This window comes from Mustela erminea, chromosome 2 (genome assembly GCF_009829155.1).
Source record: "Mustela erminea isolate mMusErm1 chromosome 2, mMusErm1.Pri, whole genome shotgun sequence".
Lineage (NCBI taxonomy): Eukaryota > Metazoa > Chordata > Mammalia > Carnivora > Mustelidae > Mustela > Mustela erminea.
The window spans coordinates 33,100,558-33,115,741 of record NC_045615.1 but is presented as its reverse complement, the minus strand read 5'-3'; the positions used below and the strand labels follow the sequence as shown (position 1 = coordinate 33,115,741).

The 15,184-nt window shown below is 39.6% G+C and overlaps 1 protein-coding gene across 3 annotated transcripts in view; it reads right to left on the bottom strand.

Moving 5' to 3' along the window:
* Positions 1-15,184, bottom strand: part of MARCHF1 (membrane associated ring-CH-type finger 1) — a 323,855-nt gene that overhangs the window by 80,124 nt on the left and 228,547 nt on the right. For 2 of the 3 annotated variants that reach the window (XM_032332614.1, XM_032332613.1), the window contains 2 exons: positions 10,354-10,433; positions 9,313-10,077 (listed from right to left, as the gene is read on the bottom strand). In XM_032332614.1, coding sequence (XP_032188505.1) covers positions 9,313-10,077; positions 10,354-10,433 — 845 coding nt within the window. The remainder of the gene's footprint in view (positions 1-9,312; positions 10,078-10,353; positions 10,434-15,184) is intronic. The other variant, XM_032332615.1, reaches the window with a different exon arrangement.

Sequence of the window (15,184 nt, the reverse complement as noted above, 5' to 3'; positions counted from 1 at the left end):
TGAAAAGTTAAGATAAAAAAGTAGGTTTTTTCTTTGAATAAATAGGGAGAGCACAACTAGTAATTGAAATGTTATTTTACTTAAAAAATCGTATTTGTAAAGCATATTTATCTCAATTTTTAAATTTCAAATTTACCTGGAGATACATGGGGAAACATAGATCAAGTTGTGCTAAATGTGAAATCTAGATGTTTCATGACATCACTCCCGTAGGTCCAAGTGCAATTGTCTTCTTTGGTTGCATCTGAATGATGTACTGTAGAGGAAAGGTAGATTTCCTGCCATCTGTGGCCATATGAACTCATAGTTTTGGGCCTCAACAGGACTTCCAACAATGCTTTTCTATCTTGCTATGCTTAGCACTGCCACACTAAGCAAAAATATACGGGAAACCCAGTTAAATTTGAATTTCAGATAAATAATGAGTACTTTTTTAGTATGTGTATGTCCCATTAGAAAATTATTTGCTGTTATCTGAAATTCAGATTGCACTGTTGTATGACCCTGCAACCAACCCCCTTGCTCTATAAGGTCATCAAAAAGAAATAGTAGCTGTATCTGTACATAAAATATCTATATCTGTATATATCATATCTGCTTATATAATCTGTAGATCTACATTTGTCCCTGCATCTGTGATTTCCTCTTTTACTTCTATTGCAAAGAAAATCATACTTATTTTTCTTGCCACGGCAATCCTTTTACTTTGGTCTTTGGGTCCCATCCTTTCCTATTCCCTGTGAGATCTTAAGAAACAAACATTCTGACCAGTTTTCTTCATCGTCAACTTCTCTCTCTCTCTCTTTCTCTCTGAGCTCAAAGATTCTCCAAATTAAAAACATGAATTCATCTAGATGAATTCATCTGAATTCATCTCTTCCTCTATTTGTGACATTCTCTTTCACCTTTATATAGTCCTGGGTTTTCATTAGTCTCTTTGGGCATTGTCTTCCTTCTCTCTGCTGGCTTTTTTTCTTCTTTCAGGACCATTAAATATTGCTATTTCCCAGGGTTCTTCATACCCTCATCTGCTCAGTTCATAGATTTTCCATTGGAGATTTTGACACTCACCACCTATATGCTCAAGACTTCCTAATCTTCATGTAAACTTGCAAAAGCCTCTTCTGAACTCTTCTGGATGTCTCTCTGTGGATAATTGTCTTGTGCCTCAAACTGTTTATTTATAAAACTGAACTCATCTCCTCCTTTTAAATCTGTCTCTCAAGCAGTGTGTTCTCTCAATAGTAAAGGATCCTATAATCTACTATTTTCTAAATCGGAAACTTGAGATCGGATATCTATGTAAGTTATCATTGAATCCTGTTTGATTTGTTTGATTTACTTTCATAATACTTTAAAAATACATCTACTTTTTTAAAACTATTTTTTTTAAAGATTTATGTATTTATTTGAGAAAGCAAGAGAGTTTGAGCATGTCCACAAGCCAGGGGAGGGGCAGTGGGAGGGAATCTTCAAGCAGACTCCGCGCTGTTGGGGGGCCGGTGCTCAGGACTTGATCCCATGACTCATGAAATCATGACCAAAGCTGAAACCAAGAGTCAGAAGCTTAATAGAGTAAGCTTCCCAGGTGTCCCTCCATCGGCTTCTTTTTACTCTACAGCCACCATCAGCTCTTTGCTGGGACACAACTGTCTCTCTCTCTCTCTCTTTTTTTTTTTTTTCTTTTAAGATTTTATTTATTTGAGAGACAGAGAACACGAGAGAGTGGGGTGAGGGACAAAAGTAGAAGCAGACTCCCCAGTGAGCAGGGAGCCTGATATGGGGCTCGATGTGGGGACTCCAGCATCATGATCGCAGGCAGATGCCTGACCGTCTGAGCCACTCAGGTGCCCCACAGCAGTGTCTCTCTAACTGGTTTCCTTTCCCTTCAGTCTTTCCCTCTCCAGTCTGTTTTCCAACAGCAGCTTGAGTGGTCTTCCAGAACACTAAGCTAACGGCGTCATTCTTTTTACTTAAAAGTCTATAAAATTTACCCTTGTCATTAAAATACTGTCTAAACTCCTACCTATTGTTGATAAAGAATTCCATGGTTAACTACCATTCTTCTCCTCCTACTTGATACAAGGCCAGAGTGACATCATTTTATGCCTGATCTCACTCATCTCTGTGGTTTAATATATGCCGTATCTTTTTCCTAGAACAGATTACCCCTTCTCTCTGCTTAACTTATTCTCCTTTGGATTTCTTCCTGATTATTAGTTTCCCAGGGAAACTTGTTTTGTTCTATTAGATGCAATATGTTCCTTTAGCTTCATTCATGGTTTTTTTTTTTTTATTTGTTTGGTGTTTACATTTGCCTCTTTAATTATTTGTTTTACCAAATATATATACCATTATATACAATTATAAATTAATGAGGGATGGGACCATTACCATATTTTCCACGTATTTCCAACCTCCAGAACACTTGATACAGATTAAAATTCCCCCAAAATAGTTGTTCACTGTGATCTAAATCAATCTTACAATTGCACCATTTGTCAAAAACATCAAAACTACTCAGAAAATAGTTTTCTATTAGGAAAATTTTAAGTTTTAGAAATATTCTCTTTCCATTTTCCCACACCTGGTATAAAGTTATTGCAACTTGTAAGAATTAAACAAATAAAAAAATAGATGATTTTTACCATTTTCTCATTTTCCTCAAAAAACTTAAAATGAGAATATGCATAATGAAGGCTTTAGCAAAGCAATATAAAGTGTAACTTCAAACTCACCATCCAACCCAAGCTAGACTAGATCATTATCAGGAATTATTTTGGGGGTCTTCCTCTTTTAAATAAGCCATTGATGGAATTAAATATACTTTATTTGTTTTGCCCTGTACTACTCAGTTTACATTGTTCCCATAGCTTTTGTATCTCCTCTTTTGGCATCCTCTAATTTTGAAGCCATTTCAAGAATTCTTTTTGGGCAATTGCTACATGCTAGAATTATTCCGAGTACTGTAGAGAGCCCAAAAAAGGAAAAGACACAATTCCTACTTCAAGGAGCTTAGTCTATAGGAAACAGAACTAACACACATGAAGACGTTAGAAAATAGGTGAATTCTAAGTAAATCAACTACAAGAGGTTATGGGAATCTGAAGAAAGGAAAGATCACTTTGGACCACAATAATTTGGGCAAGCTGTACGGAAAGGATAAAAATGAGATGAGTGTTTAATTCTATCTAAATGTGGGCATTTGGAGAGGAAGAGAAAGACCCTGGGAAGGGGGAGAGCCACCTGGATGGTAGTTCAGTGCTACTCTTTTGTTTGTTTTTTCCTGCTTAGAATTCTTGTCCCACCTTTTCTGGTACTGATGCTATTATTTTTGTTACTGAAATGTCTTTTCCCCAATTCAAAAGGTCCTGGAGGGGTTGCCAATAGTCACATTTTAAATCCAACCTTTCTATCTAAGGGCATGGTCTGGGCATAATGCCCAAGGCCCCTGGTGACCATGATCAGCCCAAGAATGTGACCTAGGGCAGGCTAATTCTATTCCATCCCTGGGAGTGAATGTGTAACTGCTTGAAGAGAACATTTCTCTTTTCTGTTAAGTCATGTCTGGTAAAATGTAAACCTGAAGCTATTTCTGCCCACACTGTCTCTTCCCTCTGCTGTACAGAGGAAGTTTGCCTGCAGTTGAAGAAAATGAGAACACACAGAGAAAGAGAACCACATTGTTTGAATCTCTGCAGCCTCTGAAGCCATCTGTATACCTGGATTTCCTATGTCTGTGGCTAATACATCCCTTTCTTGTTTAAGCTCATTTGAATTGGTTTCAGTCAATTTTAACCTGGTAGAAGAGTCCTGACCAAAAGAGGTAGTAGGCTGATGGGTGGATGTGGAGAAAGAACAGAAGTGTAAATAAAGAAGAATCAAACTGGGACATTAGCAATGAGGAAGAGGGCACAAACCAAAAGCAATATCTGGAGGGAAAAATGACGGGGTTTGGTTAGAGACTGGGTATAACCAATGCAGGAGGAAAATAGTCAAAAACTAGAAATTCCGGGTATTTGTGAACTCACTGATAAAAATGGGGGTAGTTGCAATGAGGAAGTGGGTTTGAAGAGACACAATAGGCAAACCATGACATCTGAGTTCCTGCTAAAGTTGGGGCTTTGTCAGTCTATGGTTTTAGTAAGATGACCAGCACTTACTGGTACAACAGCGTAAACTACAAGAAGGTAACCTAACTTTGCTTTGTGTCAGCCTTCAATAGAATATGACAAAGAACTATAATTATACTTCCCAAATTCATCTTTTCTTATTTATTTATTTACTCATTTGTTTATTTTAGAGAGGGGAGGGGGCAGTAGGAGAGGGGGAGGGGGTCTTAAACAGACTTCACATAGCGTGCAGAGCCCAACGTGGGGCACCATCTCACTACTCTGAGATCATGACCTGAGCCGAAATCAAGAATTGATGCTCAACTGACTGCACCACTGAGGCGCCCCCAAACTCATCCTTGCAATTACTTGTTCTCTCTTCCCACCTAAGGCCCAGGAGAAATGTAGCATAGAGCAATGATTCTAAAAATGTGGACCCTTAGATCAGCAACACCTGTATCATTTGGGAACATTTTAGAAATGCAAATTCATGGACTCAACCCCAGAGAAGGAATCAGAAACTCTGGGGTGGGTCTAACAATCTGTATTTTTTAAAAAGAGATTTTATTTATTTACTTATTTATTTATTTATTTATTTGAGAGTGAGAGAGAGAGAGTGAGCACACAAGCTGGGGGAACAGCAGAGGTAGAGGGACAAGCAGACTCCCTGCTGAGCAGGGAGCCCAATGTGGGGCTTGATCCCAGAACCCTGGGATCATGACCTGAGCTGAAAGCAGATGCCCAACTGACTGAGCCACCCAGGCACCGCCAAAAATCTACATTTTAACAAGTCTTGTGGTCTCTGCTAATGTCCACTAAAGTCTGGGCATGGCTGGTGTACAGTGTGCTTTGTATGCTGGTTCCATACCAGATGAAGTAATCTACTTCTTAGTGCTATCATTTTACATTGTAAGAATAATTCCCTTGGAAAAACTCATTTTCCCTAATCTACTCATTCAAAAAGTGTATGTTGAATATATTCTAACTGTCAGGCACTGGTCCAGGCACGGTGGACACTGGAATAAATCTGAAACAGTTCATCACAAAAATACCCACATATTAGCTTAAAATTAATTAATTAAAATTATGCTATGGAAGTGATTCCCAGGAGACTTGAGTGTTGAGCGTCATGAAGGTATCCCTAAAGAAATTACATTTCAAGCAAAAAAGCATGACTAGGAGTTATTCTGGTGAAGGGCAGAGAGAGTAATGTGAAGGCATTCTAGGCCCTGAAAGGGATAGGCTCAGGCACTTTCAGGGAACTGAAGACAGACCAGTATGAACAGGTCTTCATTAATGATGGGTGTTGAAGCTGGAGAGGTAGATCTGATAGACGGATCATGCATGGATTTGTAAATCATATAAAAGATTTTGAAGTTACCACTGAGGGCTATTAAGAAGCCACTGAAAAGCCTCACACATGGGCTAACATGATCTAATTCATATTTTAAACCCCTTTTTTTTCAAATGAAAAAGGCAAAGCCTTTCCCACCACACGCTATAGGTGTTAACAGCATGACTTAAATTCCCTGTAAGCTCTAATTGGCTAATAGAGAAACTTTCTCTGAATAAGGCTTTGATGAGGGTGGGAAAGAGCATAGCGTGCCCTTGCAGGGACCGAATGCCAGGAACAGAAAAGGAGGAAGGGTCTGGGAGCTTCTTCTGCTTTGTGGTTCTGGCCGAGGCTGGTTCTGCCCGTGCATGTCTGAAGCAGCCGGAGTGCAAGTTCTTAGGCAATTGCCGCTTCTCTCCCTTGCACAGGGGACACTGGTGCTCAGACTGTGTCCATCTGGAGGCCTTTTTCCTATAAATGATTTCATTCAGAGATTTCACTCACTTCCCAGGCATCACAATCACCTGACTGAGAATGATACCCCGTTTATATGTGCTCCCCGGCCTTCAGGAGATTTTCGTTATTAGCATCTTCATGCTATTGCCCTGTGCTAATATGTCATGTTAATAACAACTGCAAATATGCAGTTGTTTCGTGGCAAACTGTGTATAGTTCGCAATGTCACTGTAACCACAAACAGCCTGCCTATAATGGAACTCATCATGTCTTTCCCAAATCATCTCCCTCTGGCCTCTTCTGCCTTTGTCAGTAGCAGCAGCATTTCCTGTCTCCCAAGTTTCAAGGTTTGGAGTCACCCTGACTCCTTTGTCTTATTCTCTCACCAATTCCAAGCACCAGGATTGTTTCCCATCCCTGGGTGGAATGACCGCATGCCATGTGTTCCTCCCTTTCATTACCCTTTATCATCCTAATCCTACATATCACAAAGCAGGATACATTCTCCCTTGTTGCAACTTTTTCTCCTAAATCTAGATCTCTTTCCCAATACACCCCCAGAGACACTGTGACTGTGACTGTATATGTTATTCTTCATTAGGCCTGTTTTATTGCACAAAGGCTGGTCTGTATTATTTTTTGCAGTGAAATAATTTTTTTTTAAAGGAATATTATGTAGAACCTCATTATATACAGAGATAATCATGCAACTTTTCTGGCTGAAGGTGGGTGAAGAAGAACACAATCCCCTTGATCTGTTCTCAGTTTCTGAGGTGGCCTCTTTGGTACCCAAAGGCCCACTGAGGCAGCAGGAAAATAAACATGTATAGAACACAGTCAAACTCTTTGGAAAGATATGCATGTTTTCTTTACAAGGTCTTTAATCTTTTTTTTTTTTTTTTTTTTAGTTGATATCTATGTAAACTCTCCAACCGAGTCATATAAGGTCACACAAAATTCTTCAGTGCAGAGTGTCACTCCCTCATCTCTGTCTGGGCTCATGGTGTTTGACCTGCTCTGGGTGCCTGCAATGTCCGGCGTGCAGCTCTGCCAATCTAATTCTAATTTTCTTTGTTTCAATCCCACCTCTTAACAGGGTTTCCAGATTGTTCCAGCTCTCAGAAGTTTTTCTGTCTTCAAATTTCTGCAGTGTTCCTTTTTTTTTTTTTTTTTTAATTCACTCTCTACTATCTTGAATTTGTATCTTTTCAGGTATGTGTTCAATTTCTCCCACTAGATAACAGGCCACTTAAGGGAATAATCACCTCTTTTGTTGCTTTTTGCTCTCAGCGTCCAGTATAATACACAGTCCCTGTATTTGCTTAGTGGGTATATTTTGATGATAACCTGCAGCAAGAAATAATAAGTATGGGCCCATCGATCACACTTCCATTAATAGAAGTCTAAGTTAAATATCCTGTCTTTGAAAATGTTCCTCCAGAGCAGTGCTTTTAAGTTAGGAGGATCAGCCACTATGACTTTAATTGCAAGCATTACTTTTTTCTCCAATTACCATTAAGCCCACAACTAGCTTCTTTCATTAAATTATGCTGGAAATAGATTCGGGGAATGACAACAGATGGCTGTATGTGGGGAGTTCTTGGTTTAGACTGGAAATACTGTTTTATCCTATACCCCAATATTTTAGACAAGTCATACTTAAATCATATTCCAAAGATTACAAGAAACTTACATTAATATATAAATCAAATGGTGTCAGTTCTTTGTGATGTCTGAGCATGTTGGACATGGCTCTCTTCTCTTCTCCCCTCTCAAACCACCACCCACTCCCCGCAACCATCACACCCAGGCCACAGTGGCTCACTTTCAGTTCCCTGGATTGCTAAACTCCTTCCCTCCTCCTGGTTTGGTGTAGTAGCCCCTTCTGCCTCAATGGTTCTCCCGTTTCTTTCCTTGATCAATTCTTGTCATTCTTTGAGCCTCAGTCAGCTTGTCACCTCGTTAAGAGAGTTCTCTGATCTCTCAGATTAGGTGAGGCTTCCTTTTTATGTGCTTTCATATTCTCATCACGACCTTAATTATGTATCAACTGTGAAATAGTTTCTTTTGTTTCTCTGTTCCCCCTTAGACTGTAAACTCTAATCTCAGGCACTATATTATTTCCAATGCCAAGAATTGATGCATAACAGGTGCTTGAATGTACAAATCAATGAGCATTTTAAGAAAATCTTATAAAACTTTCCGAGAAACAAACTATTATTATTTGCATCCAGACCTCAAATTTCCTTGTCCAGTCTTAAATAGACATGGGCAACATTCTTGGGGTCACGTTATTGGCAGGAGACACACATACATGTGTTATAAAGTAACTTTAACTGTCATAAAACAAGCCCAAACAACCAAGCATGATGTAACAAAACTTCACTTAACCAACTTAAATGACTAGGGGATAACATGAACGTGTAAAACTAGCTGTTTTGTTTAAAACCATCTGACTTATGCACACTAGCATGGGTATTCCTATAGTTCTTATTCACTTTAAGTTATTTTGAATATGTATATGGTTAAAAGAGCAAGAAAGGAGTCTCAGAGCTATGAAATTTCTACATGTTGAAACATTTTAGTACATGATTATCACTAAAGTTAATGTGTTCTCCTTCCCTGAAGGCTCTGGCCACCCCACTAATACGTCCATGACCTGTTTCTGTGGACTTTCAGTCTTGAATTACCCCGCTGAGTCAGACAATTGGAGAACAAATTAGTACCAACTGTAGAGATTTTTCTGATTAAAAAAAATCTGACCTTAAAAAACCCAACCGTTAAATATCTTTCTGTCAGGATGCTAACAGTTCACTGAATTTGCATTAAAGGATCTAAGGTTTCATACACTCTCACTCATATTTCTTCCACTGGTCTTATCTTTTTTTTTTAAGATTTTATTTATTTATTTTTTCGACAGAGAGAGATCACAAGTAGGCAGAGAGGCAGGCAGAGAGAGAGAGAGAGAGAAAAGCAGGCTCCCCGCCGAGCAAAGAGCCCAGTGCAGGGCTCTATCCCAAGACCCTGAGATCATGACCCGAGCGGAAGGCAGCAGCTTAACCCACTGAGCCACCCAGGTGCCCCCCACTGGTCTTATCTTAACTAGAATGGGTATCAGATCCAACTGGTTTGTCAGTCCATTTACCAAGATAAATCACTGTCCTATTAAGGGAAGGGTAAAGGGGAAATCTAATTCTATTCTGGAACAGCTTCCAAACCCATGGATGCTTCCCTATTATTTCTTCTCATTCCCACACACGCCTTTTCTTGTTTTATCACCTTAGATCCAACCAGACAAATAACAGCATTAATACATGTTAGGTTGTGTGGGGCGAGGTCAAACACACCCCTAACTCACAGCGGGAAGAAATGCATGTGGATGGCATCACGTCTTTCTCTATAGTGACTGACCTGCATATTTTTAAATTATCAGACTGGTCATGGTAGGTGGCAGAAGGCTTCTGCTTAGAGTTATTCACCAGGAATCCGGCAGGGTTCACATACTTGCCGTCTTCTGCTACTGCCAATATATCAGTGCTGGAATCTGCTTCTGAAGATCTTTTCTGGATTGTTTCATGTTGCCCAAGACGGGGCAAGAGCCACAGATCCCGGTGGTGGTATCTTCCTTTGCTCTCCTTGTGCTCTCTTGAGGACCTCTTAATCTCAAAGGATCCCCGTGGGTGAGAAAGACTGCATTCTTGGTACCTTGTGCCTTTTCCTCTGCAGAGATTTAAAGAGCAACCCTCACAGTCATTCAGCTCTTTTTGCTTTTTACCTGTGGTTTCCACATCTACCCGATCCATTCCATGAGGAGTAGAAGGCCCAGCTGCGTTTCCACATAGCTTATTGCCATTTCTCCTTCTTCTTTGTGAGAGTCGGAATTTAACTTGGGCTCTTCTTTTCGCCTGAATCCAGTGAGTCTCATCTGTGGAAGATGAATCTGAAGAAGTAGCGTAAAGCTCGCTCCATCTGGCACTTGTGATTTGGAGGGGAAAATCATTTCTTCTCCCTTTTGTTTGTTCTTCTGCAGCCTCGTATCTCTCAGAGGCCCTCCTCCTCCTCCTGGGCCTCTGTTTTACTGATTTCTTACCAGACTCCTTCCTAGCAGGGCTCAGCACCACGACAGGGGTGCATTGCTCAAACGCATCTTCTGACATGTCATGCAAGATGGCAGATCTAGACAAAGCAGCAGGCAAAGGATGGGAGATGGGAATGGAGAGGAAAGCCACAGGAAAACAGAGAGAGAGAATGATGAAAATGACAGCATGACCAGACGTTGGTGAATAAAGATCAAATGAAGAAAAGGTACTAAAGGGGAAAAATTAAGCCAGTATAAATTGTCCATGGACAATGTAAGGCAGAAGCAAGAGCCACACAGTTTTGGAACATAAAAGAAGACTACAGAACATTGGTTTAAACGAGATTAAATAGGATCATTTGCTGAGCACTTACCTGCAGATGTCCTGAGTGGATGGACAGACAGACAATCTTGACTGGCTCCTGGGAGCTGTCCCTGTTGTTGGGCTGCTTGCCTGGAGAAACAAGTTAGATAATTTGGCATCTTGGTTAAGGTAATACATGGTCGAGATCTTGCTTTTTTTCCACATATTTAAAAAATTACAACAAACGTGGCTGCCGGTCATGTTGCTCATAACGCAGCTCACAACGTATAGGAAGTCAGAGGGTTCGTTTTGCAAAAGTAAAACTTATTTGAGGAACTTGGAACAGCTGAGATGCTCTGCCACTTTGCTGTTGCTTCATTTATGAGAGAGGAAGATGATTCCACAAGTTTCTGTTCTATTTACTGTAAACATTTGAGTGGAATGCTTCCATTTGCCTTGGAAACAGGGGGTAACATCTGAATATTCTATAATAAAAAGGACATAAAGGCTATTATGGGATAAGGATGATAAAAATCTGGGAAGTCTAAATAATCAAATAGCCATTAGATTGCTAGATACTGCCTGGGAATAAAGTGAAGTCACATCAAGGACCTATGAGATAATACATGTGAAAAAATTTTGTAATATAAATATATATATTATATATATATATTTTAAAGATTTTATTTATTTGACAGACAGAGATCACAAGTAAGCAGAGAGGCAGGCAGGGGTGGGGGGAAGCAGGCTACCTACTGAGCAAAGAGCCCGATGTAGGGCTTGATCCCAGAACCCTGGGATCATGACCCGAGCTAAAGGCAGAGGCTTTAACCCACTGAGCCACCCAGGCCCCCCACATTTTGTAATATTTAGAAGCCTATAGTTATTACTATTATTATTTCATCACAGAAACGAATAAAATCCATCCATCACAACATTATTGACCTATCATATCTTTTAACCCTGTGACTGTATGGAGGCTGAGAAAAACAGAGCTTGAAATAATTCAGATTGTTAGCACAAAGCTGAGCACATTTCACCAAACTCCTGCCTTTGAAATGCATCTTCTTCACTGCATTTGACTTCTTTAACCTGTTATATTTAATACACATGATACTGATAAATCAAAGGCTAGAATGTGCGGAGAATTGGCTACTTGCCAGGCATCTTGCTGTGGCTTTGTCAACTATCTCCTAAATCCTTACAATAATCTCACCAGGAGGAAACTAACAACTAACAGTTTTGAATGAATAGGATGTGCCAATCACTGTCGGTGAATTTTCATTTGTCCATTCATTAATACACATGAGAAGCGAGTGTGTTGATTGCTGTGATTATTTCCATGTCAGCGATAGGGAAGCTGAGAAGTCAGTGCTGCTTCTCATGAGTAGGTGCTGGAACAGAGGTTTGGGATGAGGAATCTCGTCCTTTCATTTGTTCTCTTACCCACCTGGGAATATACTTCTGCTTTACACAGGAGGAAACTAAGGTGGTCCCTCACCAAGGACCAAGGCTTCTAGAAGATGGAAAAGGCTAGAAAATGGGATCCCCTCTAGACCCTTCAGAAGGAATGCAGCCCGGCTGACACCTCGATTTTGGTTCAGTGAGACCCATGTTTGACTTTGACCTCCAAAGCCATAAGATAATAAAGTGCTGTTTTAATTCAACAAGTTTGTGGCAATTTGTCAAAGAGTAATAGGAAACTCTTATAGGAGATGAGACTTGAGCCAATCTAAAAGGCAAGTAGGAGTTATTATAGAAGGATTAAAAAATATTCTAGGCAGAGGACACGGGGCCAAGGGGGAAGTATGGTGTTCTCAGCGTTTTCCCACAGATTGATTTACATCTGCACATTTCTGACTTCTGATTTTCAGAGGCTTCCCTATCAATCCATGAAGACTGCATTTTTAATATTTGTATGTCATCTTTGAACACCAGTCCATGTTTGATTATATCCTTCAATATTTCTATCAAAACTCATTTTTTCAATTTTTTAAATCCAGATTAACTTCATTTCTGCATCCACTGAACAGGTATATAGTGAATTTTTGTAAAAAACAAGCATTTATGTACTCTATGCAGTAAACAGTAAGTTTTATTAGATTGCACACCACTTATTCCACACACAACCATTGATGTTAGTAGTGAGTTCTGCACGCAGCAGTCGCTGAATAAAGTGAAATTTACTACACGTTCTCTTTAGGAAAAAAAAAAAAGTAGTGAAGCCCAAAAGTGACCTCAGATCACTGATGATATAAAAGTGAACCAAAATACGTTGAGCATCATAATGGCTATCTAAGGCTAGTTAATGACATGTTGAAGACCATTCTATGAAGGTGTACAAGGAAAGGAAGATGAAACAGACATAATCATAATAAAATCTTTCATCATCTCACAGGTCTGAGCAAATGTATGTTCCACAACTAGAAAGTAATTAGTCAATGAATAATAACACAGAATGTTAAAAAAACATGCAGCTTCCCTTTGGAGGGTTTTTTGGTCCACCATGAGAAGGAATCAAATAGCATTTATGTCTATAAACCTTACGTATTTTGAAGGAAATAGAACTCATCCTTATGATGATTTCTTTAAGAATCATCAAGAATCTTCAAACCACTCATAGCCAATATTAGTTGATATGTATTCAGTTTGGTGGTAGGGCAGATGCTGTAGTCTTGGCTATTGTGGCAGATGCTGTTAATGTCCACGCCATCCCCCGGGCTTTCTCTGAGTTCACCTGGGCACTGACTGATTCCCACCTGAGTGCTTGCACCTCTTGGGTTCAATGCCCTGGGTCTTTGGTACCATGTGTTCTCACTTGGCTACACACAGACACAACCTTAAAGTGTGGCATAAACTAAAACCTCTGGGGACAATTCTTGGACTGAAGTCAGTGGCTATAGTCCATGTCTAGATTTTCCATTCTCTCAAAGGATGGTTCAAAGTGACTTATAGTTTCTCAGAAGGTCCCAAGCTGGATTATGGCTCCACCCCTTTATAAACATTTCCCCCTTTCTCTCTGTCTTACTTTAGCCAAGTCTGTGGTGCTTCCTGGGATCATTTCCTAGAAAAACTACCTGCACCCTAGTAAGACAGTGGGATCTATTTAACCACCTGATTGATGCAAAATTAACCCTAGCTTATGTCACTTTAGATATATTTGTTTAGCAACATGAATTAAAGGTCCATTATGTAATAGATATTATGGTGATTTCTGGGAATAAAGAAAAGATAGCATCCTGAAGGAGCTTCTTGGTTAGTGGAAAAGAGATTCAAATGAACAGGCAATTTTAATACAGTCTCATCTGTCCTGGTAATCTGGCAATGGGAGTTCTGATGAAGGAAGGGCACCTCAGATGGCATGGAGCAGAGATTTAAAGTGTCCTACAGGAGATGATGCCGGAGCAAGAAAGAGTGAATGTGAACACAGTTTTATAATGACTGGGGGGAGGGTGTTGAGATAAGAAGTGATATAAAGTCAGTATGAAGGAGTAGACAGAGATCCTATATGTCACATTGAAATTTTTGGATTGTATTCACAAATGAATAGAAAGTCATTGATAGATATTCAGTAGTAAATGGAAATGACTAAATTTGGGCACTAGAAAACTCACATTGACAGCTGAGAACTGGAAAGTCCAAGAGTGGGACTTGGAAAGAATTAGAGGAAGGAATTAGGATTCAATATATCCAGGATGCAGCTCAGATTGGGAAAAGGTATAGTTTAAACAATATAATCCCAGGGGCACCTGGGTGACTCAGTAGGTTAAGTGACTGCTTTTGGCTCAGGTAATGATCCCAGGGTCCTGGGACTGAGCCCCAAATCAGGATCCCTGCTCTGTGGGGAGCCTGCTTCTTCCTCTCTGTCTGCTTAATGCTCCCCCTGCTTGCGTGCTCTCTCTTTGTCAAATAAATAACATCTTAAAAAAAAGGATAAAGAATCCCTACTGGTTGTTTTATTACAAGTATTATAAAAATTATTTCAAAAATCAGTTGAAAAAAGTAACATGGGGAAATGTTTTTAATGTTCAATGAGAAAATTTTAATAAAGTAAAGTGGGATGAGGGGTTAGAGTACTTTCACCAAATATCAAAACATGGTATGGATCATCAGAAATTAGGAGAGTATGTGTGTTGAAAACTATCTGTCTGTCAATCTATCTATCTATCTATCTATTAGCTTTCTATTCCTTATTTAACAAAGTTACATTTCAAATTAGTGAAAAAGTCCAGGTTATTAAATAAATAGCATGGGCAGAAATGACTAGTCATTCAGAAAAATGTAAAGACTTAAATGTAGTAAAATAAAAATAAAAATAAGAGAAGGAAACACAACTGAGTATGTTTATAATATCATGGAAGGGAATCCCTTTCTTAAGATGCCATGAAATAAAAAAATTAACAGAGGAAAAGACAGTTAAGCATGGTAATTAAAAAAATAAAAACTTCCAATTTATCACACACCAACATTATCCCAGACGAAACACAAAGCCATAAATTGTTGGGGCCAATTCCACGTTAAAACCTGTTAAACCCCTAGGGCCTGCCTGGGCCTGGTTAGCCATAGTGACTCCATGTTGCCTAGGTAGACATTTTGTCATTTAATAAATGCCTCAGCAGTTACTGATGTCAGTTCCAGGTAACTGTTGCTAAAACACACCTGAAACAAGGCCATTTTGTTTAATAAACGCCTCAATGGTTGCTATTGGTTCCAGGTAACTATTACTAAAACACAACACCTAAAACAAGACCAGACAGGTGGAAACATCCAATCAGCCAAAGCCACATACGTAGAGGTCTGAGGTTGTGCCCTATAAAACTAGCCTGTAAGACCAAGGGGTCGTCGCCCTCTTCGGAGGTGTCCCTGAACAGTCAGTCTGGTTCCTGATGCTTGGCATAAGA